The 24,271-nt window shown below is 43.1% G+C and overlaps 1 protein-coding gene across 1 annotated transcript; it reads right to left on the bottom strand.

Moving 5' to 3' along the window:
• Window positions 1-989: 989 nt before the first annotated feature.
• On the bottom strand, window positions 990-22,383 carry PDE6B (phosphodiesterase 6B; the record flags this gene model as incomplete). Its single annotated transcript, XM_084503505.1, has 22 exons — window positions 990-1,796; window positions 2,512-2,668; window positions 2,776-2,859; window positions 3,848-3,922; window positions 4,713-4,776; window positions 5,167-5,274; window positions 6,632-6,732; window positions 7,360-7,447; window positions 8,458-8,567; window positions 9,507-9,614; window positions 10,660-10,806; window positions 11,408-11,473; window positions 12,089-12,232; window positions 13,220-13,369; window positions 13,541-13,588; window positions 13,745-13,811; window positions 15,286-15,350; window positions 15,441-15,515; window positions 16,527-16,667; window positions 18,937-19,026; window positions 19,363-19,515; window positions 21,973-22,383. 22 exons carry the CDS (start codon window positions 22,381-22,383, stop codon window positions 1,738-1,740), a joined length of 2,511 nt encoding a protein of 836 aa, XP_084359631.1. The 3' UTR covers window positions 990-1,737.
• Between the last annotated feature and the right edge of the window lie 1,888 nt (window positions 22,384-24,271).

Raw genomic sequence — 24,271 nt, 5'->3', positions numbered from 1 at the left:
GCAGGAGGGGACGCAGCCCTCCCTACTCAGCAATTCCACCTCCCAGCCCAGCTCCTGCCAGCACAGGGTGCGCTGACCCCTGAGCACGAGAAACCCTCCCGCAGCACCCACCACACCAGCAGCATCCAGCACACAGGACGGGAAGTTAGCTCTTTATTTCCAGGAAAATGTGTGAAGTCACAGAGAGCTTGTCTCAGCAACAGGCATTTAACCCTACAGGGGCTGGAGGTGATCTGAAACCCCCCCTTCTTGCCGTGCCACACCAAGATAAGCTCGTGGCGTTTTGCTGGCTGAAAGCAATGACTTGTTTGGCTTCGTGTCCTGGAAGTGCTGCTACGCGATGGGAGCTTCCTACATGGTCACTAATGGAGCTGAGACACACAGTGTGAAGCAATTGCCAGCTGCATATTTAGCTTTCATGCAAGTGGACGGGTGTCTGCATTTTCCTGAAGGACAACTTGCTGCTCACGTAACAGCTGCGAAGCAATAGAGGATTATATCTTGCCTAGTACACTGGGACCTGGATAAACAAGCTCCAGATACCTCTATGGCTATAGTTTTCCTTTTCCTTACAGTACTTCTGTAATGCAAAATAAGTTACTGAAGGGTAAAAGCACTGAAGGTAGCAGGAGTAATAGAAGATGAATAAAATCCCCACAAATTGAACTCTTGTTACATGGCTGATACACCATGCACTGAGAGAGAGAAAGAGAGAGAAAGAGAGAGAGAAGGAGGAAGGGCAGGAGGAGCACAGAAGGGTGTCTCTGTAAGAGTGCAATTGAATGTTCTAACATGGCTGCATTAATAATCTTGAACACTAAGTTTTATCTAAAATAGAAGAGTGGAAGTCATGAGTCCTTTGAAGTTTGGAGGGGAATGAGAGGACCAGACATCTCAGAGCAGAAGGAGAAAGGGAAGGAGGGCTGGGACCGATCAGAAGAGGACTGCATTAAATAACATTGGCATTACAAGGTAAAACTGCATGAAGTTAGATGCCACGATTCAGGTTGCTTGGGTAACTGGAGCTGCAGTGAGTGGCTGTAACACACAGTGTGGATGGATCCTGCTGGAGAAGGCGGCAGCTGCCGGATTCTGCAGCTGCCCGATCTTGCATGTGTGTCTCTGGGCTTTTTAGAGAAGCACCCTACCTACAGCCCTGAAGTGAACACAGAATTACTGTCACTTATTTAGATTTACATGGAAATGCAACTTTTCAGAACAGCTCAAAGGTGTTCATACTTCATCCCTACCTACAGATTTCTTTTTGATATCTGCAAAGATACGGGCTTAGATACGCTAAATTCAGCTGCTCCTCAGTTTGTCTGCTCTGCACATCAATCACGTAGGGTTGTACAGAATAGAATATGAATTCAGCTGGCCCCATCAGCTTTGGGTTTTGAAATGTTTCAGTGCTGGATATTTTTTTTTTTTTTCTGCAGTCATGTAACCTGTTTTTTTGGGCCAAGCATTGCTCTGACTTGCCACATGCCATCTGACAGCATCGGGTACATTAAATGGAGAGAGGGACAGGACAGAACGGGCTCCTCACCATCAGGAAAAGATTCAATTAAGGCAAACGAGATCTAGCCCTTCCCTGGTTGGTTGTAAGCCTAATTAAAGTAGCAAAACAGTCCAATCAGGAATGTATTTGTAAGCCATGATAATTTCTTTTGTTTGTTTTTAAAAAAAGCACGGGCATTCTCATTCTGGGTGTTGTATATTGCATTGGAAATAGGTCTAAAGTATACTGCAGGTTTTTGAAGCTGGAGCTGTTCCTCCATTACAGGTTATTCCATCTGCCATATAAAAAGAAACGAAGAATTAGAGATGAAGTCATAAATGTCCTAAAATCTCTTCTCAGGCACCACAGGAGTTTTTGGCATTTGTAATTATCCACTGATCAGTGTAATATTTAAAGTACTCATATCTATAGATATCTGCTATGCAAAGTAATTGTACATGCAAAGCTACTTTGAAACTGCTTTAGAATTAACAGACAACTTTCTCACTTAAAAAATAATTCCTTAGTTAGGAAATAATTTTTCTACAATTTTCCAAATCACTTGCTTCTGATATTTTATACTGCTACCTAGGAGTGTGTTAGGTTTCTTGTTTTTTTTTTTTTTTTTTTCTTTACTCCTCTTGCTTCACAACCTGTGGTACTGGACCGCCCCTGTGTACAAAGGGATGTGTCCCTGCTCTTTTACAGGGACCTATGGACACTGCCCAGGATTCTTGCTAGCCCCAGCTGCATGGGACCTTGTGCTGCATGTAGCTTGTTTCTCAGGCACGAGCCCCTGATGGCCTTTCTGACACCCAGTCGTGGTGTCAGGCCTGAAGACAAGGTGTAATTTGGAGTTCTTTTTTAAACCTTGCTAGTTGGACAGGATTGAGGAAACTGTTCTGGACTTTGCTGACTTTGCTGTGGCTACAAACCTTGCTGCAGGTCCGGGAGAGTATTGCATAAGCATATTTTGAGTTAGGAATGAAACAATCAGTGTTTTTTCTGACCTTTTTGTGCCGCCATCTTCTCTTCCTCTTTTTTCTTCTCTTCCTCCAGAGCTTTCATTTTTGCATCGTACTCATCAGCACGGGTCTTCCACTCATTCCTATTGTTCAGCAGCCCATCGAGCATAGGCTGAATTTCCTCATGGAAACGTGAAAATTCCTGACCAAAACACAACCATCAGCGCAATTCAGTGTGCTGCTGCTGCACCATGGCTGACCTGGAAGCTGGGACTTGAACCTCTCTGTTGAGAATGATGGAGTGCTTACCTTATAGACAAACGTGCACACAAAGTCGATGAAACCCACTTGAAGCTTTGGAAGCTCAGCGGCTTTCCTCCTGTCCATCATGGGCTGTGGGAGGACACAAACATGCCGTGATTTATGAGAGCACTGCACTGAAGAACATTCCTCTCTTTTTTTCCCCCAAAGCTGCCTTGTGCCAGCCTGGCTGCTCTGCTGTGCTGGCCATAAAGGATCTCCACCACGACCCTCATCTTGCTCCTCAGAGGGATCAAGTGGCTCATTTCCTGTGCTGTTTCAGCAGAAATTTTAGACAACTCTTTCAGTTTATATCATGGGGAGGGGGACAGAGTATTTTCCTTGCTCCTTTTATCCAGATACCTGAGAGAAGGATTGTGTTACAAAGTGCTGAAGAGGTTTTTTTTTTTTTTTTTTTTTTTTCTCTAAAATATACCTGAACATGAAATTATGTTCTCATAAGGTCTGTGGGTAGAGGGAATATATTAGAGTCTACATTAAGTCTGCTTAAGTCTACTGGGTCCCTTTCAACATGGGATATTCAATGTTTCTGTGATTGAAGAAAACCAGAACCACACGGGTGGATGCAATGTCAAGGATTAACTCTTGATTTTTTCACTGCCAAATTTAAATATTTATTACTTCAGCAGAAAAAAAAAAAAGTACATTAAGAAATACTGCCGTGTAGTACTTGCTCCTACCAGAAATAATTTCTGGACTTTAAAAAGTTTTTTTTTTTCTTTTTAATTTTTATCTTTATTGTAAAGTCTGCTTTCCTCTATGTTGTAGGTATTTTGTTTTCTTTTTTTTTGTATGGGACCAGTGAAAAACCTCCAGTGGGACAGTCACTCCTTGCTTGTTCACAGCCAAATGGAACCGTATCTAACTAAATGAAGAGCTGGACAAGAGGCCCTGTCACAAAGGGTCTTTTTGATCTGAATGGCCACTTTTCTGATGAATTTTGGGCAGCCTGGTAGTTTCAGAAAGACTCACAGCACCCTGAGAGCATCAATGCTTGAAGAAGGTCTCTGCTGAGACCTACTTTCTGATCTGAGCTGTTTGGCTCTCACAGGATACTTACAATGGGCTGCTGCTGAAGGACGCTTATTTCCAAGTCCCCTTGCTCCCAGAACTCAGCTGCTACCAGGAGAGCTACCTACATTGATGAGGAGGGAAAAAGAAAAGTTAGGACTGGTTTTGGCTCTCTATTCGATTCACCTTACATCTCCTTTATGAAACAAATGTCACTTCCAGCCCCTCCATCACTTCACATCCAGCCCCAACTTTTCTGCTGCAAATGGCAGCAGTGGCAACAGGTTTGCACCTGTGCAGTTACAACCCAAAAACCAACTTAGCATTGGAGCTACTGCTCATCTATTCAGAAATGTCTCAAAAGAAATCCTTGCAAGGATTTGCTTCGCAGTCAGAGTTGTGGATTCCTATTAGGACTTCCTCAGCTGTCCTTTTCCCATGCTGAACATGAAGGTGAGCTTTATTTCTTTTTATCCTTCTTTAACTGTTAATGTTTCTTACTTAGCAATTGAGCAAGCACAGTTCAGGAAGGAAGTCCTAAAGGAAATCAAACAACAGACCAGCAAGCTGGTATCACTTAAAAATAAATAACTAAATAAGTAAATAAATAAATAAATAAAAATGTCATGCCATGCACAAAATTAGCCCAATAATAGCCCAAGAAACTTATTATTATTATTAATTATTATTATTATTATTATTATTATTATTATTTTCCCTTTGGTAAACATAAGTTCCTACAGAATGCACAGTTTCAGTCTTCAACATAGATTTATCCATCAAAACTGTCATTATTCTGAAGTCTTTTCAGTATTCTTAGTAGGAAACTTTGACTCAGTTTTCAGGCAGCTTAGAAATTTGCATTACTTTGAAGTATAAACTAGAGAAATCTGACAGTATATCAAGCACCTGACCTTACTCTGGACTTCCCAAGGTTTAGTGATGGCTGACAAATCACAAGCAGTCATCATCATGGCCCTAAAAACAGAAGAGAAATTAGTTTCTTCTCTGGAGCCCTCACCTGGCCTCTTGCAGGCTCAGGATACTCATGCCCCACCCAGTACTGTGTTATGTCCCAGCTCTGTGCTGGAGTGGTAGATACAGGAGATGGGTTGCTGTAGCAGGCTGGGACACACATTAAGGATTGCTCTCGGTAGAAATGGATTTGTGCTAGGGAACTGCTTGCTTCTGAGAAGTGTGTCAGAAGTGTATTAGCTAGAGAGTGTATTAGCTAGAGACCATTGCTGCTGAAGCAGAAGAATTCTTTTTAAAACGACATACTATAGGCATGTTTTGGAGCTCCCACTGGTAAGCCCAGAAAGAAGGACACAACCACATCATTAAAGCCTCAAGAGATAATTTACTCACATGACAACCTCTTTCTTTGTCGTCTCCAGAGACAGGTATTCAGTCCAGGCATTCATGTTATCGTATGTCTTAGACTCATCAACAATCTTCTGGAACATTGTCCTTTTCCTTTGAGAAAGAAAAAAAAAAAAAAAAAAGAAGAAGAAACTGTGTTAAAAAGAGATGGCTGGGTTTCTAGTGGTTGTTGTCCAGGCAGTTAGGTCCTCAAGGGAAACTATTGCAAATGGCTTAAAGAAAAAGTAAGTGTTGTGGTGAGACTTGAGCAGGTTGCTTGAAAGTATGTGCTACTGTAGGTTATGCAAGCTGAGAAATGTTATTGGCTTTACTGACAACACAGGAAGGCTTTTCACAGAATCACAGAATCACAGAATTTCTAGGTTTTGCCTGAATGTTAAGGAAATGGCAGACACACAGACCTGGCCCAGGTGTTGGAGTATTTTAAGACTACCTGTCTCTATAAACTCAGTCTGACCTTGTTAAAAATATTTATTTACCTAGATATTGTAGCAAATTTTGGGGAGTGGTTTATATACAACACACTCGCATTTTGAGAGGTGTGAAATCATGAAAAAAAATCTGGTTTAATGCCAGCAAATAAGACAGTTAGGCCAGATCCACAAAGAGACTTGACGATGTAATCTGTCCATACTATTTTGCCTGGAATCTGATCTAAATCAAACCTTCCTTTATAGACTGTGAGCCAAAGATAGCAAAGACCAGCTTGTTCCCACCTGGTAGGGAAGTAGTGGTATCTGCTCCCATATAAACATCCAGGCTGTAAAGTAAGAGGACTGGGTCTTGGGCCCTTCCTCATACTCTACTTTTTTTTGGACTATTTATATTTTGTGTAATGATTCTTCAGTGTGAAACATAGAAGCAGTCTCTGGTCTTGGCCCTGTATTTGAAAACACATTTTGAAAGCTCCTTGCTACTGAGGATGTCATATGTTGCTGACTTACAGCCTTATGCCCTAGGAAGTCAGTGTATGCAGCTCTGTGGTGTTGGGCATTTCTGATTTTTGGATGTGAAATAGACTATGAACTGCATATTCACATATAATAGACCACTTAGTATTTGAGTTGTGCTGCTTTCACAGAGAAGTTAATGGAGCCCAGGCCATGCTATTGAGCATTAATAAGTATTTTTACTGCTGAAGTGCTAGGTAGAAAAAAAAAAAAAAAAAAGAAAATAGCATCTCTTTTTCTGTTAGGGGGTCATATAGCACAGTCTTGTTGGAAATAGAAGGCTAAAAGTCACATACATGATCTAATTCTCAAAATTCTTCTGAACAATCTGAATTCTTCCCCTTGTCTCTTATATCAGCATTAAAAGTAGTCTTCTGGAGGAAGCATCTGTGTAGAGGATTGCTACACGGAGGGGCTCTCTCAGAAAAGCATCACGTTTTGTGTTTGTACAGCACCAGCTGCTCCCTGCCCTTCACCCACAGCATACGTGACCAACTTACTTGAAGTACAGCGCCAGATCTGTTGCTATAATGGCAATGTCCATCAGGTGAATCATGTGCTCATGCTGTCTCCGGTTGAGGTTCTGGCATATGTTCAGTGACTGAAACACAAGCAAAGGAAGCTGCAGAATCCAAGCTCTGTGTTGTTGTGAGCTAGTGGGCATTTCCCTCTCTCAAATGTGTTTTTTTTTTTTTTTTTTTTTTTTTTTCTTAGTTTATTTTCTAAGTGTTGTATCTTGCTCCCCCTAAGGTGCAAGGGCTGTGAGCCCAGTTCACCATCTGCTGGTGAACTCCTCCCGTGCTCACCGAGCAGGGTTGGTGTCTGTAGCTTGATACACACTTTGTGCTTAAACCACGTCCACTCATCCCAGCAGGAATTTGCCTGAAAGTTAGCTGTGTGTGTGTGTCAGCCTTGGTCCTATCAGAGGGGCTACAGGAGGAGAATCCTGTGTTTAACACTTTCCTACAGGGCTAATGACATGGCTTCTGAAGAAACCAAGCCACGCATATAGGAAGCCTAAGAGTTTTGGTCTCTGGTGAGCAGAAATCACTTGTAGGTAGAAGGGAGTGAGGTGGCTGCAGGTTCTCAGAAACCCAAACCAGAGAAAGATTCTATGCTAAGCTTCTGGGCAAAAGAGTCATAGCAGCTGACAGCCATGGTGTATGTTGCTAAAAGACTTTGTGGCAAGTAAATTATTCAGGATCTTACATTACAGCTCATTACAAACCTCTTCAGAGAGCAAAAACTTTCCAAATTCCAAGTGATGCCTCTCTAAAATTGAGGATCCGTGAAGTTTAGCTAATGGATTTTGAGATCTGGTTGCGTAAAGAAAAAAAAATGCAGATGTTAGTATAGCACTTAAATAAAAAGTCTCCCAATTGAAATTTGTCACAGACAAGTTCAACTTATTTTATGAAGGGCTTAAGAGTAATATTTTTAATAGCTAACAACTTCATTCTAACTGGCAACAGACTGTAACTCTGCTTGTAGCAATTTGGACACTGTATAAAATACTTGTATCCTTCCACCTGTGAATATCACCTAAAATGTTGTTCATAACAGTACTGTTATTACTCAGTATAGCAAGCTTGTTGTTTTGTTCTGAAGAACTATATGTTTACATCTGGTTAAAGCAACAGGAAAACCAGCAGCCCTTGGACACCTCCCTAGCCAAAGAGCAGGACACGCTTATATCCAAAGCACCAGCCAGCTTCACCTATGTTTTCCCAAGGCTCCAGAAATCAGTTAAATAGTACAGCCATCAATCAGAAAACCTGTGACCTGACAGTGCTTGAAGCCAGCAACAGACTGGTCAGTGAAATGATGCAGCTGTTTTTGTGAAGCTGGTAACTACTCTACCCAAAGCAGTGCTCACATCCTCTCAGGTGCTAGGTTTCTCCAGGCGAGGGCAGTGCTGTGCATGGTGCTTTCTGCATAGACACCTTCCAGTACAAAGCTGGCTTTGCATGTCCAGAGTGCTGCCAGTAGCATCCTGAGTCTCCTGTTATACTCAGGCTACTAAATGTCTGCACTGCACTTGGTCCTCCCTTTAACAGCAATGTAGAGTGTTGCTTTAAACAAACAGCTTAGGCCAGACTGCTAGGAGGTAAAGCAAGCCCCAGTGAGCACTGCAAAATGTTGGCTTCCCCGCTGGCTGAGGCACAAGCCCAAGTGCCGTGGCAAGGTGAAAAGAGAAGTTACTTGCAAAGGAAGGCTCTTAACCTGCATAAAACAGAGCTGTGCTGGAGTTTGCTGTGATCACAGCCTGACCCCACTCTACGCAAAAGCAGCAGGAAATGGTTGGAAGTGGCAGGAGAGTGCTTACTTCATCTGGTAAAGGTTGTTGGTTCCTCTGTGGTCGATATCGTGGCACAGAGCAGCAGTTACCATTGCAAGGGCTTCTAGGTCTGTGTAGTAACGCTTCAGTTTGCCAGTCTGGAGGGTGAGAATTTGCATGCCCTCTGTTAGTATCTCTTACAGGAAAAGGTACTGGGCTGTGACTGCTCTGTGCCGGGGATCTCTGTGTTGAAACAGTCCAGGAGAACTGAAAATACTTGTGAAACTAGATACAGTACGTGGTACAATTAGGTTAACGTGGGGAAGCAGCTGGAAACAAAATGTTTCAGACTCAAGGAGGCATGTGTGTCATGCATGTGTGCTTGATGCCTGAATGCTATGCTGGCTACCCGCTGCTCCAGCAGCCTTGAGGACACTTGCACCCTGATAACCACACCTCTCCTCTCGCTGGACACAAGGCACTCTGTGTCCTTCTGGCCAGTGGGCCTGAAAGCTGAGCTGCTCAGCGGGTGGGCTGGGGGTGGAAGGTGTAATTCTGCCACCAGGTATGCAGGGCATGCCCTCTGCACTGAGCCATGGGGCTGAGCTTTTGTGGGGCACACGTCCAACACTATTATTCTTTGCGGGTTTCCTCTCACCCCAACAGCCCATGAGAAATGGCACTTGCCACACTCATGCTAGCCAAAGATGTACACCCCTGCTGTCCTGGCTACAAATGGAGGGGGTGAGGTTGTCCTCATCCAAGGTAATGGCAGCCCAGCTGTTACTGCTAGAAACTGTTGGAGGAAGGGGATTCCTGCAGTCATTCCCCTACCCTGCAGAAGGGGTAACCTGGAGGCTTTTCAATGCCACACTTGAGAAGTGAAACGCTCCATTCAGTGGTTGTGGCCCCAGGTGGTAACTCACAGACTCATCACTTAAGGTGAATGGAGGCCTCATTTGGTAGGAAATGTGCTTGAAGTGACAAACATCCTACAACAAGATCCAAAGGGAGCCCTGCGTGTCTCCAGGGCGCAACATCAGACCTAGTGCCGAAAAAGCTGTGCCACAGGATTAATTGGGGTGGTGTTACCTTACCATGAGGAGCGTGAACATGGTCTGTGCAACGTTGAAGCCGTGGCGCCAGTTGTGATATGTTATCTTCCGGTAGCCTTTGCTGACAGAGTACACAAACCTCACCAGAACCTGCAAATTGGGAGAGAGGGTGTTAGTTTGTGTGATGACAGCTGACTTGTGAGCTGGCAGCTCTTGCTCTTGGGATAAAGACCACATATGGAAGTCATGGATGAGGATTAGAGCCTTGTCCCTTCCATATACTCTGATTACTAATATTTATGTTGCTTGAAAATAGATGGCACTCTAGGACTAGAGACATGGAATATATTATATCACCTATTACAATATACATTATTTAATAATACAGTGTTGTTTTTTCTTTCTGTCTGCATTCAACTTCTTCATGTGGACAAACTCTAGTAGCTACAGAGTTTTTCTCCATTGGCAAGGGAATAAATCATGGATAAATATTCATTTTTTAAAATCTCAGCTGCTCAAAGGAACAGCAAAGAATGACTGTTTTTCACACCTGCATCAGAAGCTAGTTATTCCAGAGTAGATATAGTGAGTGCTTTTTGCATTTGCTCATGCTAGGTAATTTCCTTGCACAGCCCGTCCTTTCCCTCCTACTTTCCAGCCTGCCTTTCCAGGGTGAGGGATGTGCGGCTGAAAACTCTGCGTGCAGTTGCTTGCAGAACCCACTAGATGGAGGTCAGCCTCACATGAAGCTCTGAAAAACCCCTCCGGGAGGCGCAGGGCTGCCTAAACGCCAGTTTTCAGAGCCATACAGGGGCAATGATGGCTGCAAACGGCCTTGAATTTGCAGATCGGGGGCTTTGGGGTTGAAAAAGCTTCGGTACTGGGATAAGCAAGTGTTTGCATGGGGCAGTCCTCGTCTGTGTAGACCTCATAGCAAACCCATTCCTGTAGCAGAACAGGAATTCAGACAGTCCAGAACAGAAGCATCTGGCTTCAAGATCCAAACCCATTCTGACCACCACAGGTTTGAGAGTGGGTTCCTTGCTCTCAGCAGGGCTTGGGGGCTCGGGGTGCCAGCCCCTCTGCCTGCAAGCCCACAGCAACCCAGCTGTCTGCCTGATTTCTGAGCTGCTGGTTGACCCTTGCCTGCAGGCATGGGACAATTTGGGAGTCCCTGGGCACTGCCAGCCCCTACCTCCTGCGGGATCTGGAACTTCTTCACCACACCAAGCTCGTAGTACATCTGAATGCCGCACTTCACCAGCTCCAGCTCGGTGCAGTCGAAATCGGAGAACCTGAACTCATAGATTTCGAACTTGGTGGGCCCTGGGAGTTCTTCTTTCTGCAAAAGAGGTTTGTTTGTTTGTTTGTGACGTTCATGCTGTCCCTAGGAACACCTGGAAGTGTTTTATCTAAATAAAAAAAAATCAGTCTGATTGTTCTTGGAACCTTCCCGTTTCAAATTAAATGCAGATTTTCACAATAACCCCGTTAGTGGGGGAAGAGGTAAAGCATTTTTGGTCAATTTTGAGGAATACTGCTTGCTTTCTGCTAAGTGCTCTTCCTTTTGATTTGATTAGATTGGAGACTCCAAAGCTGTCAGGTCTTACAGGAGAAGTCTTAAAGTCCCTTATTTGCTCTGGTGAATAAAATGTATGATATGTCAAGGCCACTGATGTGCTCCCAGGTGGACATTGCACCTCCTGAGATAAAGAGGCACAGAGCAGTCACTTTCTGGGAGCTGGGAAGGCATTCTCTGCTGCATGACCATAATGGCCTCACACTCACACAGCACAGGAAGGGTGGGTGTGCTTCACCTTCACCCTTCACCAGGTGCCCTGCTGATGTGCACTGGCGTGCCAGCACTTGCAACTCTTTCCTGCCCCCACCCAGGCCATATTTGTTTGGCATCACTTCCAATTCCAGAGGTACATTGCCCTTACCAGGATACTTGCCAGCTCCTCTTCCTCACACTCATTTGGCTCTTTCCCCAGCTTTTCACGTGTTGGCTGCAAAGAGCATGGACATGTTACATTGGCTACTGTATTCCACAGGACTTTGTGCTGTGCTGCTTTAGAGGCAGCTCTCATATGCAGATCAGGTTTTCTTTCCAGACCTCACTTTTATTTCTGGTGTTTTAATGTGTTCTTCTTTGTAGGAATGTCCTACCTTTCATTGATTTTGGCTTGGTTTTCCTCCACTTGCAAAAATTCCTCTATAAAATTCCCAGTGTCTCAGTTGCGTTCAGTAACCCCACATCCTCTGTACTGAGGAGATTTTGGGATATACATTAGCTCCTCTTTCACCCCCCACACCTCTGCCCTGGGCAGCATCTGTGTGAGCCCCCCTCCACGGCTAGCTTTGCTGAGAAAACCTGAGAGGACTCAGCACAGCCTGCTGAGGTAAAGGGCAGACCACAACTGGCCCCAAGTCAAAGTGAAGTCTTGTTCTGCCATCGTGCACTAAACGCATCGTCCAGCCTCTACGCTGCAGTGGCTGGAAGCATTTCTGAGTTATGGGAGACCCGTGTCCACAGACACCGCTGCTGTTTGGTACAGACCAGGCTTGTGCGCACATGCCAGGCCAGTATGCTCATGGGTGTGTTGCAGTTTGCAAGGCATTACCAGAATTTCCTGAATTTCATCCTTGTCACACTTCACGTGGTAGAGCACCATATCCTGGGCAATGTCCTTGCGGTTCTCCAGCTTGTTCATCTTATCATATGTGTCTGTGTTGAGTACGGACCAGCCCAGAAACTGTGTCAGGGACTTGGAGAGAAGAAAAATGAGAAACAGTAAAGTAAGCAAAGCATCTCTACACCACATGATGTATTTTTATAACAACATAAGCTCCACGCTGGTTCCAAGTCTAGCAATGGGCAGTCACGCATCTGCTCCCAACCACTACTTGCTCTTTAGCACAGCAGTACCCCAGCTGATGGATCTGACTAGGTCTCAAGAGTGTCTGTATGACAAAGGTTTGAGGACCCTCTGTCCCATTCAGCATACAGAAAGCTACTTGTGTGTTGTTACAGGTGTTCAGTATAGTACTCCACGCCTATGGAAAGGCTGGTGTCATAACCATGACAGCAGGTCAGGAACCTTTGTATCAAGGGAGAGCAAGGAGGTCTCATCACCTTTCACATCTGTTTACTCACACTCTGTGTTTGCACTCAGCATGTTTGCTGTTCAGTGGCCAATTCCAACTGATTATTTTTTTTGTTGTTTGTTTGGTCATTTTGTTTGATAGCAAAAGCCTTTTTCAGGAAATGCTCTAGCTGATAATAGATGCCAAGAGCTGGATGTTTGTATTGGACTGAAACTAGCACAGAAACATTTCTCAGCCACAAGGACTTTGATGAAGGCTGCTGTTGGTAGATTCAATAGCTGGCCACACTTTGTATCACAGCCACACAGATTACTCAGATGTAACTTCTGGAGGCAATTGCCCAGCTGTATCTGATCACAGGTCAGAATGGTCTTGTTACTACATCATAGCTGCTCACAGTTAGGCAGTCAATCTAAGAATGCCAAAACAAAATGATCTGAACACAGCTGAGTTTTCAAAACCTCCAAACACCCATCACTTCATTTAGCTGCTTTCAAAACTTTCAAGCTACTGTGTAATACCTGCATAAGCAACAAATAAACTTACTTAGCTTCAGAACAGTGGGGGACTTTTTGCAGGGCTGCAATGCGAAACAGTGATCTCTCTCAACCATATGAACTACTTCCAGACATAGCAAGGAACTATACCTCCATAAGGGTCTCGTCCTGTTCATCAAATGGTTTCCCATCTTTTCTGTTATAAAATGTGACAACACCAACAATTTCTTCCTTTTTGTTGACTATTGGCATGGAGAGAACATTTTTGATAGTCCATCCTGATTCGTCTAGAGGACCTTCCTTGAAGCAATAGCAAGCAGAAAGACACCATGTACTTAATGTGTTTTCTAAACACAGCAGCAATCCCATTTTACATCATGACCTATGGCTAAAGACATTTTCGTGTGCCTAATATTGACTGTAAATTACATTTCTGTAAGCAATTGATAGAATTTGAAGTGTGCACATTACCTGAAAGTTAAACATCTCATCTGCAGCAGCATTCATAATGTTGCAAATCTAGAGGATTACAGAAAAAAAATAATGTATATATAGAGAGAGTATAATTTTAACAGTGAGAAGTTTAAATATCAAACAAAAAACTGAATTGATGAAAACAGCATTGGTCAGGCTTCATTTCAGAAAACATTAATAGAATCCAAACTATGTACTTACAAATCCACTTTCAGCCACATATGTTGGCAGTCCAGTTACTAGTGCCCAGTGATCTGGGGTAGGATTTCTGATTGAAAGAAAAATAAAAAAGAAAATTAAGGATATAAGTTTATTTAAGGACAATGATGATCTCAGAGATGAAATGTTTTCATCTGGTTGCACAATCCACATATACACATTTCTTTCTCAGCTACTAAGCAGTCCTGTTACTTTCAAACCTGCCTATGTGTGCAAGCATAAATTTTTCATGTAAATATTTTCGTAGTAAATATTTTCCGTCAAGGTTTCAGTACAGATTAGAACATACAATATCTTAGTCTGCAGAATATTTGACTTAAGAAAAAAACTGTTCTTGGTAATGGGGTTCATGTTTCAGAGCTACAGCATACAGAAAGATAAAAGAAAGTTTCTGGTTAAGAGAGTCTGCCAGACTGACCACTACTGTATCTAAGTAATGGGGGCTTTTCTTGAAGCATGAAGGTGGATATCCAATTTACAGCAATGTGAAGCGATGTCACCAGAACTGGGCAAAATTTCTGTTATGTCAGATTTGTCAGTCACTTGACATTTAACCATATCCTACACCGGTGGGAAAAGGTAGAGAATGAGAGTGCTGAGGGATAAAGAGGGGTATACAAGAAAGCATTTGAAGAGATTAAGAGCAGGTGTATATCTATGGATGGAAAGGAGCTGGTTGGGCACACAATAATGGGCTAGGAAGCTTGATCAGCAAGGTGCTCTTTCACCAGCTCCTGCAAGTGCAGTTAGCTGCTTTTCTCTTCTCACCTTTTGTTAAGTGAGGAGAAAACAGAGAGAGACACATGTCATACAGAAGTAGTTTGGAGTGTTAAACCACCAGGATGGTGGTGATGTCTTCTCAGAGCCCAGGGGAAATGGTGCCCAAGGCTCCTCCAAAAAATCCAGTGGCAAGAAGAGAGGGTGGGTTTCAGAAGGAGGGGATCTCGGTGTAGGGTCAAGAGAGGAGGAAAGGTCAGAGACAAACTTGAGGTGGAGTGACCAGAAGAGAAGAGAGAAGCAAGGGAGCTGGAGGACAGGTGGGGGAACAGAACAGGAGTGACCCTGAGTGGTCAGGAGGGTACCAGAGGGATGACAGGCAGGGCTGGGACAGCAGGTGCCTCAACACCAGGGCAAGCTGCATGGACTCAGCCACTGACACAGGGAAGGCACCAAGGAGTAGTTATGATTTGACTTGGCATGGAGAATAGCAAAACTGCAGGTAGTCAAATCAGTTAATTCCTGGGTATAAAGAGTTGTTCTTTTTTTTTTTTTTTTTTTTTTTTTTTTTTCAGTGATTCTTGGAGACTAACTTACAAGTCAGGATCCCACTGCCCTAGAAGAAATCTCTGTCCTACAAAATGTAAGACAAAGCACCAGCTTACGATCTGGCTTCTTATTCAGTCTTCAGTTGGTTCTTTGCATACCTCCTTATGAAGGTCTTTAAACAAGGGACAACCCTCGATTTAGCTGCACCCTGTCAGTACCAAGCACACACAAACAGTAGCAGTAGGCCAGACACTTACGGGATGACTTTAATGTCTTCTTTTCCATGTAATATATAATCAATGACTTTGTAAAAGACTATTTCCTAGAAGTAAAAAGAAGATCACTGTTAAAATAAGAGGTGAGACAATCCAGCCAGACAAGAGAGACTTCAAGAAAGCTGGTCATCACTTACTCTGCCATCTGGAGTGCGAGGTCCTGAGTAGGGAGGAACTTCGCCCAGCAGCACTGGCCACAGATCAAAAAATTCCTGTGTTTCAGATGAAAGAAGTATATTTAGAGTGGAAAAATGCATTCTGCATCAAACCTCAAAGTAACTGCTGCTCTACCATGCTGGTTTTGGTGCTCCATAAACAAGGCATGAAACAACATGGCTAGATCAATACTGGTTGCAGCATAATGGTGCATCCAAATCAGGAAGTGTCAGGTGCATTATAAGGCTGTATGTAGCTATATACTGCTTATACACATAACTCCACTTCATTCAGTGAACAGCAAGAGCTGTACTCAGAGCAAGCAGCTATTTCAGTATTTCCCATGTTCTTATTTTTCCAGAGCGTGGCTATAGGGGTGACTTGCTACCTTGCTAAAGTGAAAGAGCATTTTTTTCTTAGGCTGCATTATAAAGCTTGCAAAAGAGTCTTTACTACGCTAACAATCTTTTTATATGTCTCTTCATAAGACCAAGTGCTATAATGGCTCTGTCAATGTGGTGGAGATCAAAGTCAATGGTAGCCTTAACTAGCCTGACCATAGTGTAAAGCAGGGCTCCTATGAAAAATTTCTGTGTAACCCCCACATAAAGCTTGTCAATCAGCTTGCAAGCAATCAGACCAAATCAGAGTGGCAGAACTAACTCAGCTTTTTGTAAGTGTGCATTGTCATGAAGCCAAATTTCTGCTAAAAGCCTGGATTGTATGTGTATGGATAAATCCTCGAAGAGGATGGCTTCAGTGCTCCACAGTCTTCTCACTATATTTCTGGCATCCACAGACTTGGTAAGACTGTGTGTGTGCTTAAGGCTTTGACCAGGATTGTTGTTCAATGGTCATACATCTTTGCCCCTCCTCTGTCTTCCCAGTCTCTAACTCCTTAGGCAGTCCAGTGATAACCTCTTTCCTCTCCCTCTCTTTTCTTTATCCCAGTCTTTCCCAGTCTTATCCCAGACTTTGGCTGCCCCAATAAACCTTATCCTTACAAATCACCCATCAGTGGATAGCAGCAAGGCAGAAAGACAAACAATTCATAGGTGAGCACTTACCTTCTGCTTGGTCATGTCCAGGAGGCCTACAGAGTACCTGTCACAGTTCAGGTACGCTCTCACTGTGTAGAAAGCCTTGTGGAACTGCCTCTCAATATCTGTCAGTTCCTCAAAAACCTTATTAGCTGACCACAACAGCACCTGCAGGACAAAAACCAAATGTAAGCATAGCCTCCCCTTGAAACCTGGACTTCCCAAATGTGTCTGTAATAACAAGGAAACTTTGGGTTTTTTTTTTAGACTACTTTTCCTGAAAAGTGCAATAGCAATACGTATGGCAGAGTGTAAAAGTGTTGCTTATTCTCACTGGGAATTACTAAGGAAGCATGCAGTCTGAGGAATGGTCATGCCATCATGGAGCACTGTGTTAAAGTCCAATCTCGCACTGGTAGTGGTACCAAAAGAAAATTGGACTGCCTCACCTATTTTTATTTTTTTTATCAATAAGTAAAATCTTGCATCCAAACATAGCTAACACTAAGGTTGCAAAGGCTGGAGTTGGAAATACCTGAATGAGCACTTTCCTTGAAGCCTTGGCAGAGCTGTCTTGTGTGTGCATCAGCCTATGACCCACTTTCCCGTGCTCTGCTGCGTGGCCTTAAAAAAGCTGTTGCTAAGACTACTATTTCATTTGTAAAAATGGAGGTTATGCAGTGAATTAGGCAGATATTTCTGGTAGAAAAAGGAGGATCTTCGTGGGCCTAAGGGAGAACTTCATCATCACTGAAATGGTAATGCCTAGCTTAACTGGTGCCTGCATGCCTGCTGAGACTGGACTAGATGAGAGCCCAGGAGACAGCAGTGGAAGCACTTCAAAATGCTTGGGACATGAGGCACTATCACATGGTCATAGGCAGGAAAAGTGTGCATCACTGAGTCACTGGGGGCTAGTGGATATTTTTCTCAATTCTGACCTGCATTGGTCTCTGTTTCTAATCCATGAGATAGGAAAAATCTACCATCCTTTTAGAGTCTGACATGCTGCTAAATGCCACCAGCCTTTCAGCATCCCATAGATAGGATAGTGTTGTTGTTATGCAAATCATTAGTGGAAAATTATTTTTTAATGGCTTATTTTTGCTGTTTTACAGTGTGCAACAAAAAAGGATCAAACCCACCAACACAGTGAGAAGGACTGTAAGAAACACCTGAAGAAAGGCCAGATCATGGAACAATGTAAAGAAGTCTAGCAAAAATGTTATGTGGTTTTCTAATAAGATTCTTATTGCGCCTGCACCAGCAGCCTGAATTGTCTTTGCACAAGCCATTTTACTTACAGTATGTCTGAGGTTTTGTGGTTGAGACCTTGCAATGTTGTAATCCTAGACTATTTTCAAAAATGTCATTTTTGTTGAAACTTTTCAACATTTTGTCTGTACTTAGTCTGTATTTAGATACTCCTGGGTTCAAGTCCAGAGCAGAACACCCTGCAGGAGGTATTAGATCTTTGGGTATCTACTCTGCCTTCTAGCACCTTCCTTGCCTCCTCCAGTCCTTCTCAACTTCTACTGCATTACTGCTAAGCCCACAGAAGGAATAAACCTTAGCTAATTCTACCTTATTCTGATTACTCAGCATTGCTAGATGGCTCTAGCACCTGATCATTATTCATAGTTTTAGGAATGCTGAAAGAATTAGACAGAGAACAAGAGATGATGAATTGTTAAATGTAGGTGCTGAAAAAAGCTTCAGAAATAAACTCTCATTCTGCATCCATTTGCTGAAATAGACATTCATCCCCCATAGGAGGCCTCACTGGTGAAAAAATGACTGCCATGAAGTGTAGTCTCAATTGCACGTCCTCTTCAATGACAACCTTTTGTCTGCTGCAGAAAGTGATTGCATGGATTCACATCCATCCCAACAAAATTCAAGAGTTCTTTCACAAAGCAAATCATGGAAATGAATCATGGCTGAACTGGTTCCTTTCAAAATACCATAAGTCCATAATTTATATTAATTTCTACCAAAGGAGACAAAGAGAACAGTCATGTGAGAATCATTTTACTGCCACTAAGAAGGAATTCTAAAGTGTGTGGTTTTTTGTTTTTTAATAAACAGAGAAGGAAAAAATACTGCATTCTTAATTGTTTTTGAGGTTCTTTCAATGTTGATGTCTGAAGTGGCTAAATGCATCAGGAGTATTTCATAGACTGAACTCAACAAAACCTCTGTAGCTCAGTCCTGCTGAAGGTGGTGCCACTGCTTCAACTCCTGAAGTTTTGCCAAGAGCAGCAGGCAGAGAAACTAATGAGGGACTCTAAGGAAGGGGCAGTATCTGAAAGCCTTTGTGGACAACTTCTTTCTGCTCTTCAGGCACAGATCTCTGAAGCAGATCAGCTTCATTTTTAAAACCAGAAAAACTGGGTTTCACTTTGAGATACAGCCCAATCTGCTTTTTCGGTCTTACCTGGCCTCTTCGAGTCTCACAATTGTGAAGGTAACTCAAGTGATAAATTTTCAAGTTTAAGGATGCAAAATTCAGGTACTTCAGGAAAAGCTGTAAAGGCAAACAATGAGATTGAGTCAAATGCAGTAGCAGCCTCGTGTATACTGGATTTCATAACACCACTATGGCAACGTCACGGTAATTCCCCTGGATAAATGCTTTGCTTTGCACCACTGTGAGATAAGGCTTATCCCACAGTAATTTCCCTGAAAGATTTCTGAGATAAGCATCCTCATAATAAGCCTCATCTGTTACAGGGTTCCTGTAGGGAAATTTGCACCCATGGTGCTTCAGTAAAGCGGACATCCCTAGTGTTAAGAGGAGCAATCCATGTTATATAGCAAAAGCAACAACTGCTTGATAGAAACTGAGCTACTGACCACTTACTGTTTCATCAGAGCTGGTGAAGTGTGGGCCGTTCAGCTTATTAAGAGCCAAAATGACAGCAACTAGATCTTTGCCGTTCAAGATCGGTGTTGCAAGGATGCTTTTTGTAGTGTAGTCGGTGAGCTCATCAACAAATGGACTGAACTGGGCACACTGTTCAAAGGAGAATTTACAAATTAAGCACTTAACACAACGTCTGTAGTCTTAAAGCCAAACCAAAGCACAGCCTAGAGAAGCTGCCTAGAGAAAGCTTTGTTCAAACAGTTACTGAAGAAGATAAATGAATTAGAAAATTGGACAACATACAGGTGATAAAGCTAGTACAAAGACAAACTGGCTGTAGCTTTTGATTACACATGCACTTTTTCACTTTTTGCAAAGATCTTGCTGATCAAGAGCTTTAATGTGTTGGACTTTGCCATGAGGAGTCTTTGCTAACCATCCTCAGATGACTGATATCCTGTACTGAACCTCCTGCCTCCTTTCCTCCAACACTGAATTGACACTGCGAGGTGCATATAACCAGTTTCTATGCTGTGCTGCATAGCCAGTTTTTAAACCAGTGCTTTCTAGTACAGGCACGATGAACACGTACCCCTTCTCAATTTTCTTCTGCTTCACCCTGGCCCCTGAAACTGCTGCTGGTTTGCAGGCTCCGTGGAGCTATCTAGCCATTGGTTCTGTTGAAAAATATTTTCCAGAGAATTCCCTCCCCTGTTGGTGTGAGCACCATTAGCCTTAGTCTTACATGTACAGCACCTAGCTGTTACTTCACCTCTCCTTCATGCAGCAGCAGACGTGAGAAACCGACCTATCAACACTGTATGTGATGGTGGTTTATGGCTGATATTGGAAAGCAGAGAAAAAAAAATGTGGTAGTGACCGTAGCATGAACCATGATGGTGCTGGACCTTTGTTCATGGGATGGAAGGCAGGTTATCCCAGGGATACACAACTGGCACAAGTGACACATGGTTTCTGGCACTCTCTTCTTGCCCCAGGTCGGGGCTGCAAGGTGCAGATAGCACTGTCATGGTTTGGATGCCCAGAGAGGGCTGCCCTTGAGGGAATCACCATTCAAACCACAAGGAGAGTGCTAGATCATGCTGTAGGAGCAGCATAAAGGGAACTCAACCACTAGTTGCTTAAAATGTCGTTTTCCCCCTCATGCCAAAATAAAATGAAGCTCAGAAAGGGTAATGTGGGGAAGGCAGATAGCCCAATGTCCTGCACAGTGCCTTATTGACATCCTCTTCCTCACCTGCTGACAGGGAGTGCAGAGATGGCCTTGCTGACCCAAGATCATCTCCCTGTTCTGCTGAACATCTTGTCGGCTACATTTCCTTTTATTTGAAGAAGAAAAAGCCCAGAAATTTGACTCCTCAGACCACATTAGGGAGGCTGCACCTGAGAGAATAATCACTCCCTAGTGCCCCTTCTCCCCATATATCCCCCACTGTTGGCCTTCACTGCCAAGTAGGGCAGACCAAGCATTTAATTATCTGTGTTTCCTTAAGAAGAATTGATGTTAAGAATAGCGGCACCTGAAAGAACTAGAGTTGGAGTGCAGCACTTGGCTGGCAGCTCTGAAATCCTTCCTTATTCTCAGAGAAATGCCTGAAGAGAGAGACTTAAACCTTCCAAGTTATACACTGATGCAAATTTTGCAAAAGAATGGTTACAAAACCAAAATCAATATCTTAGCATGTTCCATGGAGGGCAACAAAGATATTGCTGAAGCTTTTGGATATGCTCATCCTGAGCAACAAACGGATGGATAAACAGATGGTCTCTTTGTAACTAGCAAACAATAGATTGAGTAATCCCAAATGCCATATTTGGGTCACATGGATTTTAGTTTTATACCTATGATTAGAACAAGCGGATTGTAATTGCTGCCATTCAGATTTACATGATTCAAAGTATAAGTATGAGGGGTAAATACTGTCATGAAAGCATAAGAATAAAACATAAAACTTCTGTGGATCCCTCCTGGTATTGCAGTGTGCAGCATCTACTGAAAGAGTGTTTTTTAGTCTAAGTATACCTCTTGAAGACCAGCCATACTCAGGTTGCAGTTAACTCACCTGCTCCAAGGTCCACACCCTTTGCTTGATAAAAATGCTTCTAAAGGTCCTTGGCCCAAACGGCACCAGACAACAAGCACTTACAAATGTCATGAGTGGTGGAAACCCCTTTATGGACCCATTGTAAAGGGTTTCTCTCTGACTGTTACTCATGGAAGGAAGATAAATGTGTGTGGAAAATTCTAGGTGTGTTCGGTACAGATCTGACTACCTCACTCTCTCTTCTCCGCTGCACTCGAAGTGATTTATTTATTTTAATGAGATAGGTAAGGTGTGACAGAGCACATGTTTGCAGGCATTAATGTCCAATGTAGTTGAATGTGCTTAGCTTCACCTTGCTCCATAAGTGAGATTGGAAGCAACTTACACACTGTCTACTGGTGCTTCGGTTTCCACTATAGAGCAATTACAATGCAAGAGTTTTGACCAAGCACCAAGGTTCCCTGCTATCTCTTGACCCCTTAGAACAAGTAATCATGCAAGCATTTTGTCTACAGAGTGAATGAATAAATGCCAGACCTACCTCGCTGACATCCTTGATATTCATGGTTTTCTTGGTTTGTGCAACATAGCCCACAATGCCTAAGTCCAACGGATAGACTATCTCGCAGTCTGGGGAGACCAGGCATTCCTCCAGCGTGCTTCCCTCTTGGATGTTGAAAAGCCTCGTTGCCAATTCTGGTGTGCCGTTTCTCTGCCTGTACATGAAGAGACTACAGCGGTCAGCATGAATAAGGGACCTGATTCTTCTCAGGGTCTTGAAAACAACTTTCTCCATGTTGATGCTTTCTTGCATGTCTTGGATCAACTCAAAAAGTATATCACTTTCATTGTCATCCCAGGACTCTGTTTTCACTTTCTTCTCAAAGTACTGCTTGGCAAAAGCAGGGTTTCCATCAAGAAACTTTTCCACGTCGTCTTCACTAATGCTCATTGTGAATGTCCTGGATCTTGTAACACGTAGTAGTCCAAGGATGCGATCTATGTGAGGAGCACTCTTATCTCTGATCTAGTTCCTAAATTTTCATAATAGAAGATGATGCTTCTCGAACGACCAGGGATAAGGTAGCACTGCAAAGAGAGACTGTCATCAGGAAGGTATTCCTTTATACTGCCGGAGGTGAGTCTGTGAGAGGACAGATCTTCTCAACCAAACAGATTAGATGACCTCTACAAAAGCTTTGGGTCAACTTTCTTCTTCTTAATCTAAATGCAAACAAAAACTGAGTATTCGCAATATCTTAAAGCACTATCCCTTCTCTTGATAAGCAGAAAACTTACAGAAACAATTATATTGAGGTTGCAGCAACAGAGAAGAGCTGCATCTCCTAACATTGAAATAAGCTCTTTAAAGTCTAATTAAATATATACTGCTTGGACCTAATCCTAGGCTAACAAGGTGAGCATCTTATTATTTCTGCTCTCCCAGCTTCTCTAAGAAACATCTCTCATTGAATGTTAAACATGTCAATCTTTAAAGCTTAATGAAGTTATTGGTAGAGTACGGCAACTATAAATTATGTTTACTAGTCATTAATGAGACTAAAAAGAATGGGTATTTCCATGCAGATAAGATAAGGATACATGCACACTCCAGTTGTTCATGTAGACTTGATGTCAGATCTGTGGAGCTTTTTTGATGGGAAATGAACAGCATTTCTGTTCATGAGGGAAGTGGATAACATCTTCTCATTGGTTAAAATGGGAGAAGCTCTCTGAATGGCCTTCCGTGCACTGTTTTGGAAGGGGCACTTAAATTTTTCACTATGAATAATTTACCTGCCTTGGAAAATACAAAACCCAGTTCTGGTTTAACATAATTTCAGTGCTGATGTTGACAGGGTTAATTCTACCCAGGCCATCTTGTTTGTCTTCCTGATTTTCCTACCCTACCACTGCCTTAAGATCTGTACCATGCATTCTGCCCATTCCTGCACTCAGCTGTATTTCCTTGCCATCTTTTGGGGGAAGAAATACAGAAATACTCCAAGATTAGAGGCAGTGTCTTAGAGGGAATAGATGCAGCCCATTACCAAGGTGGACAGAAATGTGTATAATATCTGTCTTGTGGGTAAACAGGACACCTCTTTACTGCTTTGGTAGACAGAACATGGACAAAGCACTTAGGATGCCCTTAAGAAAGTTTTGGGCCAGCTTTTCTCCTGGAACTGAGGCTTTGAAGTGACTGATAGCACGCAAAGACTTCACAGGTATAATCTACAGACACTCTTGGTCAAGATTAGCAAAGGAGGCAGTCCAGGATCTTGAGTGTCTGCTAGTAGGATATTGTGCTGAATGATGTGACTAACAAGCAATATCAAAACTGAAAAGCTGTCTAATGCCAGAGAAGAGTTGGCTGCACTTTGTGCCCCTAGATGTGGTAGAGATTTGCCTGTCTGACTATGCATTTCTTTCTCCTTCAGCTCTCCATGCAAGCTGTGCTTCCTGTGTGCAACAAAAAGTACATGCTGGCCTTTTGAGATTTCGGCTTCCTGCATTCTGACCACAGGCAGTTGTGTTCCACCACCAGATAGGAGGCACACAAGCTGACCTCTTCATTTAACTGCATTGAAAACACAAGATACCTTCAAGAGTGTAGGCTTGGGCAGATAGTTCCCTGAATCCCTTAAATTGCAGGCTAGAATTTTCACCTTCATTGAGCAGGCCATGCCATAACTCTTGCTTGTGTGAGAGGTTTTCCTATGCACACTGCAGTCAGATGTTCTTGTTGAGCCAGGCCACAATCAGCCACAGATCTCCCTGAGCTGATCTCGTCCCAGCAGTAGCAGTGGGCCTTAAAAACCTCTACAGATGCAGGGTGG

The sequence above is a fragment of the Aythya ferina genome, assembly GCF_964211825.1.
Source record: "Aythya ferina genome assembly, chromosome: Z".
Lineage (NCBI taxonomy): Eukaryota > Metazoa > Chordata > Aves > Anseriformes > Anatidae > Aythya > Aythya ferina.
This window is presented reverse-complemented; position numbering and strand designations above follow the sequence as displayed.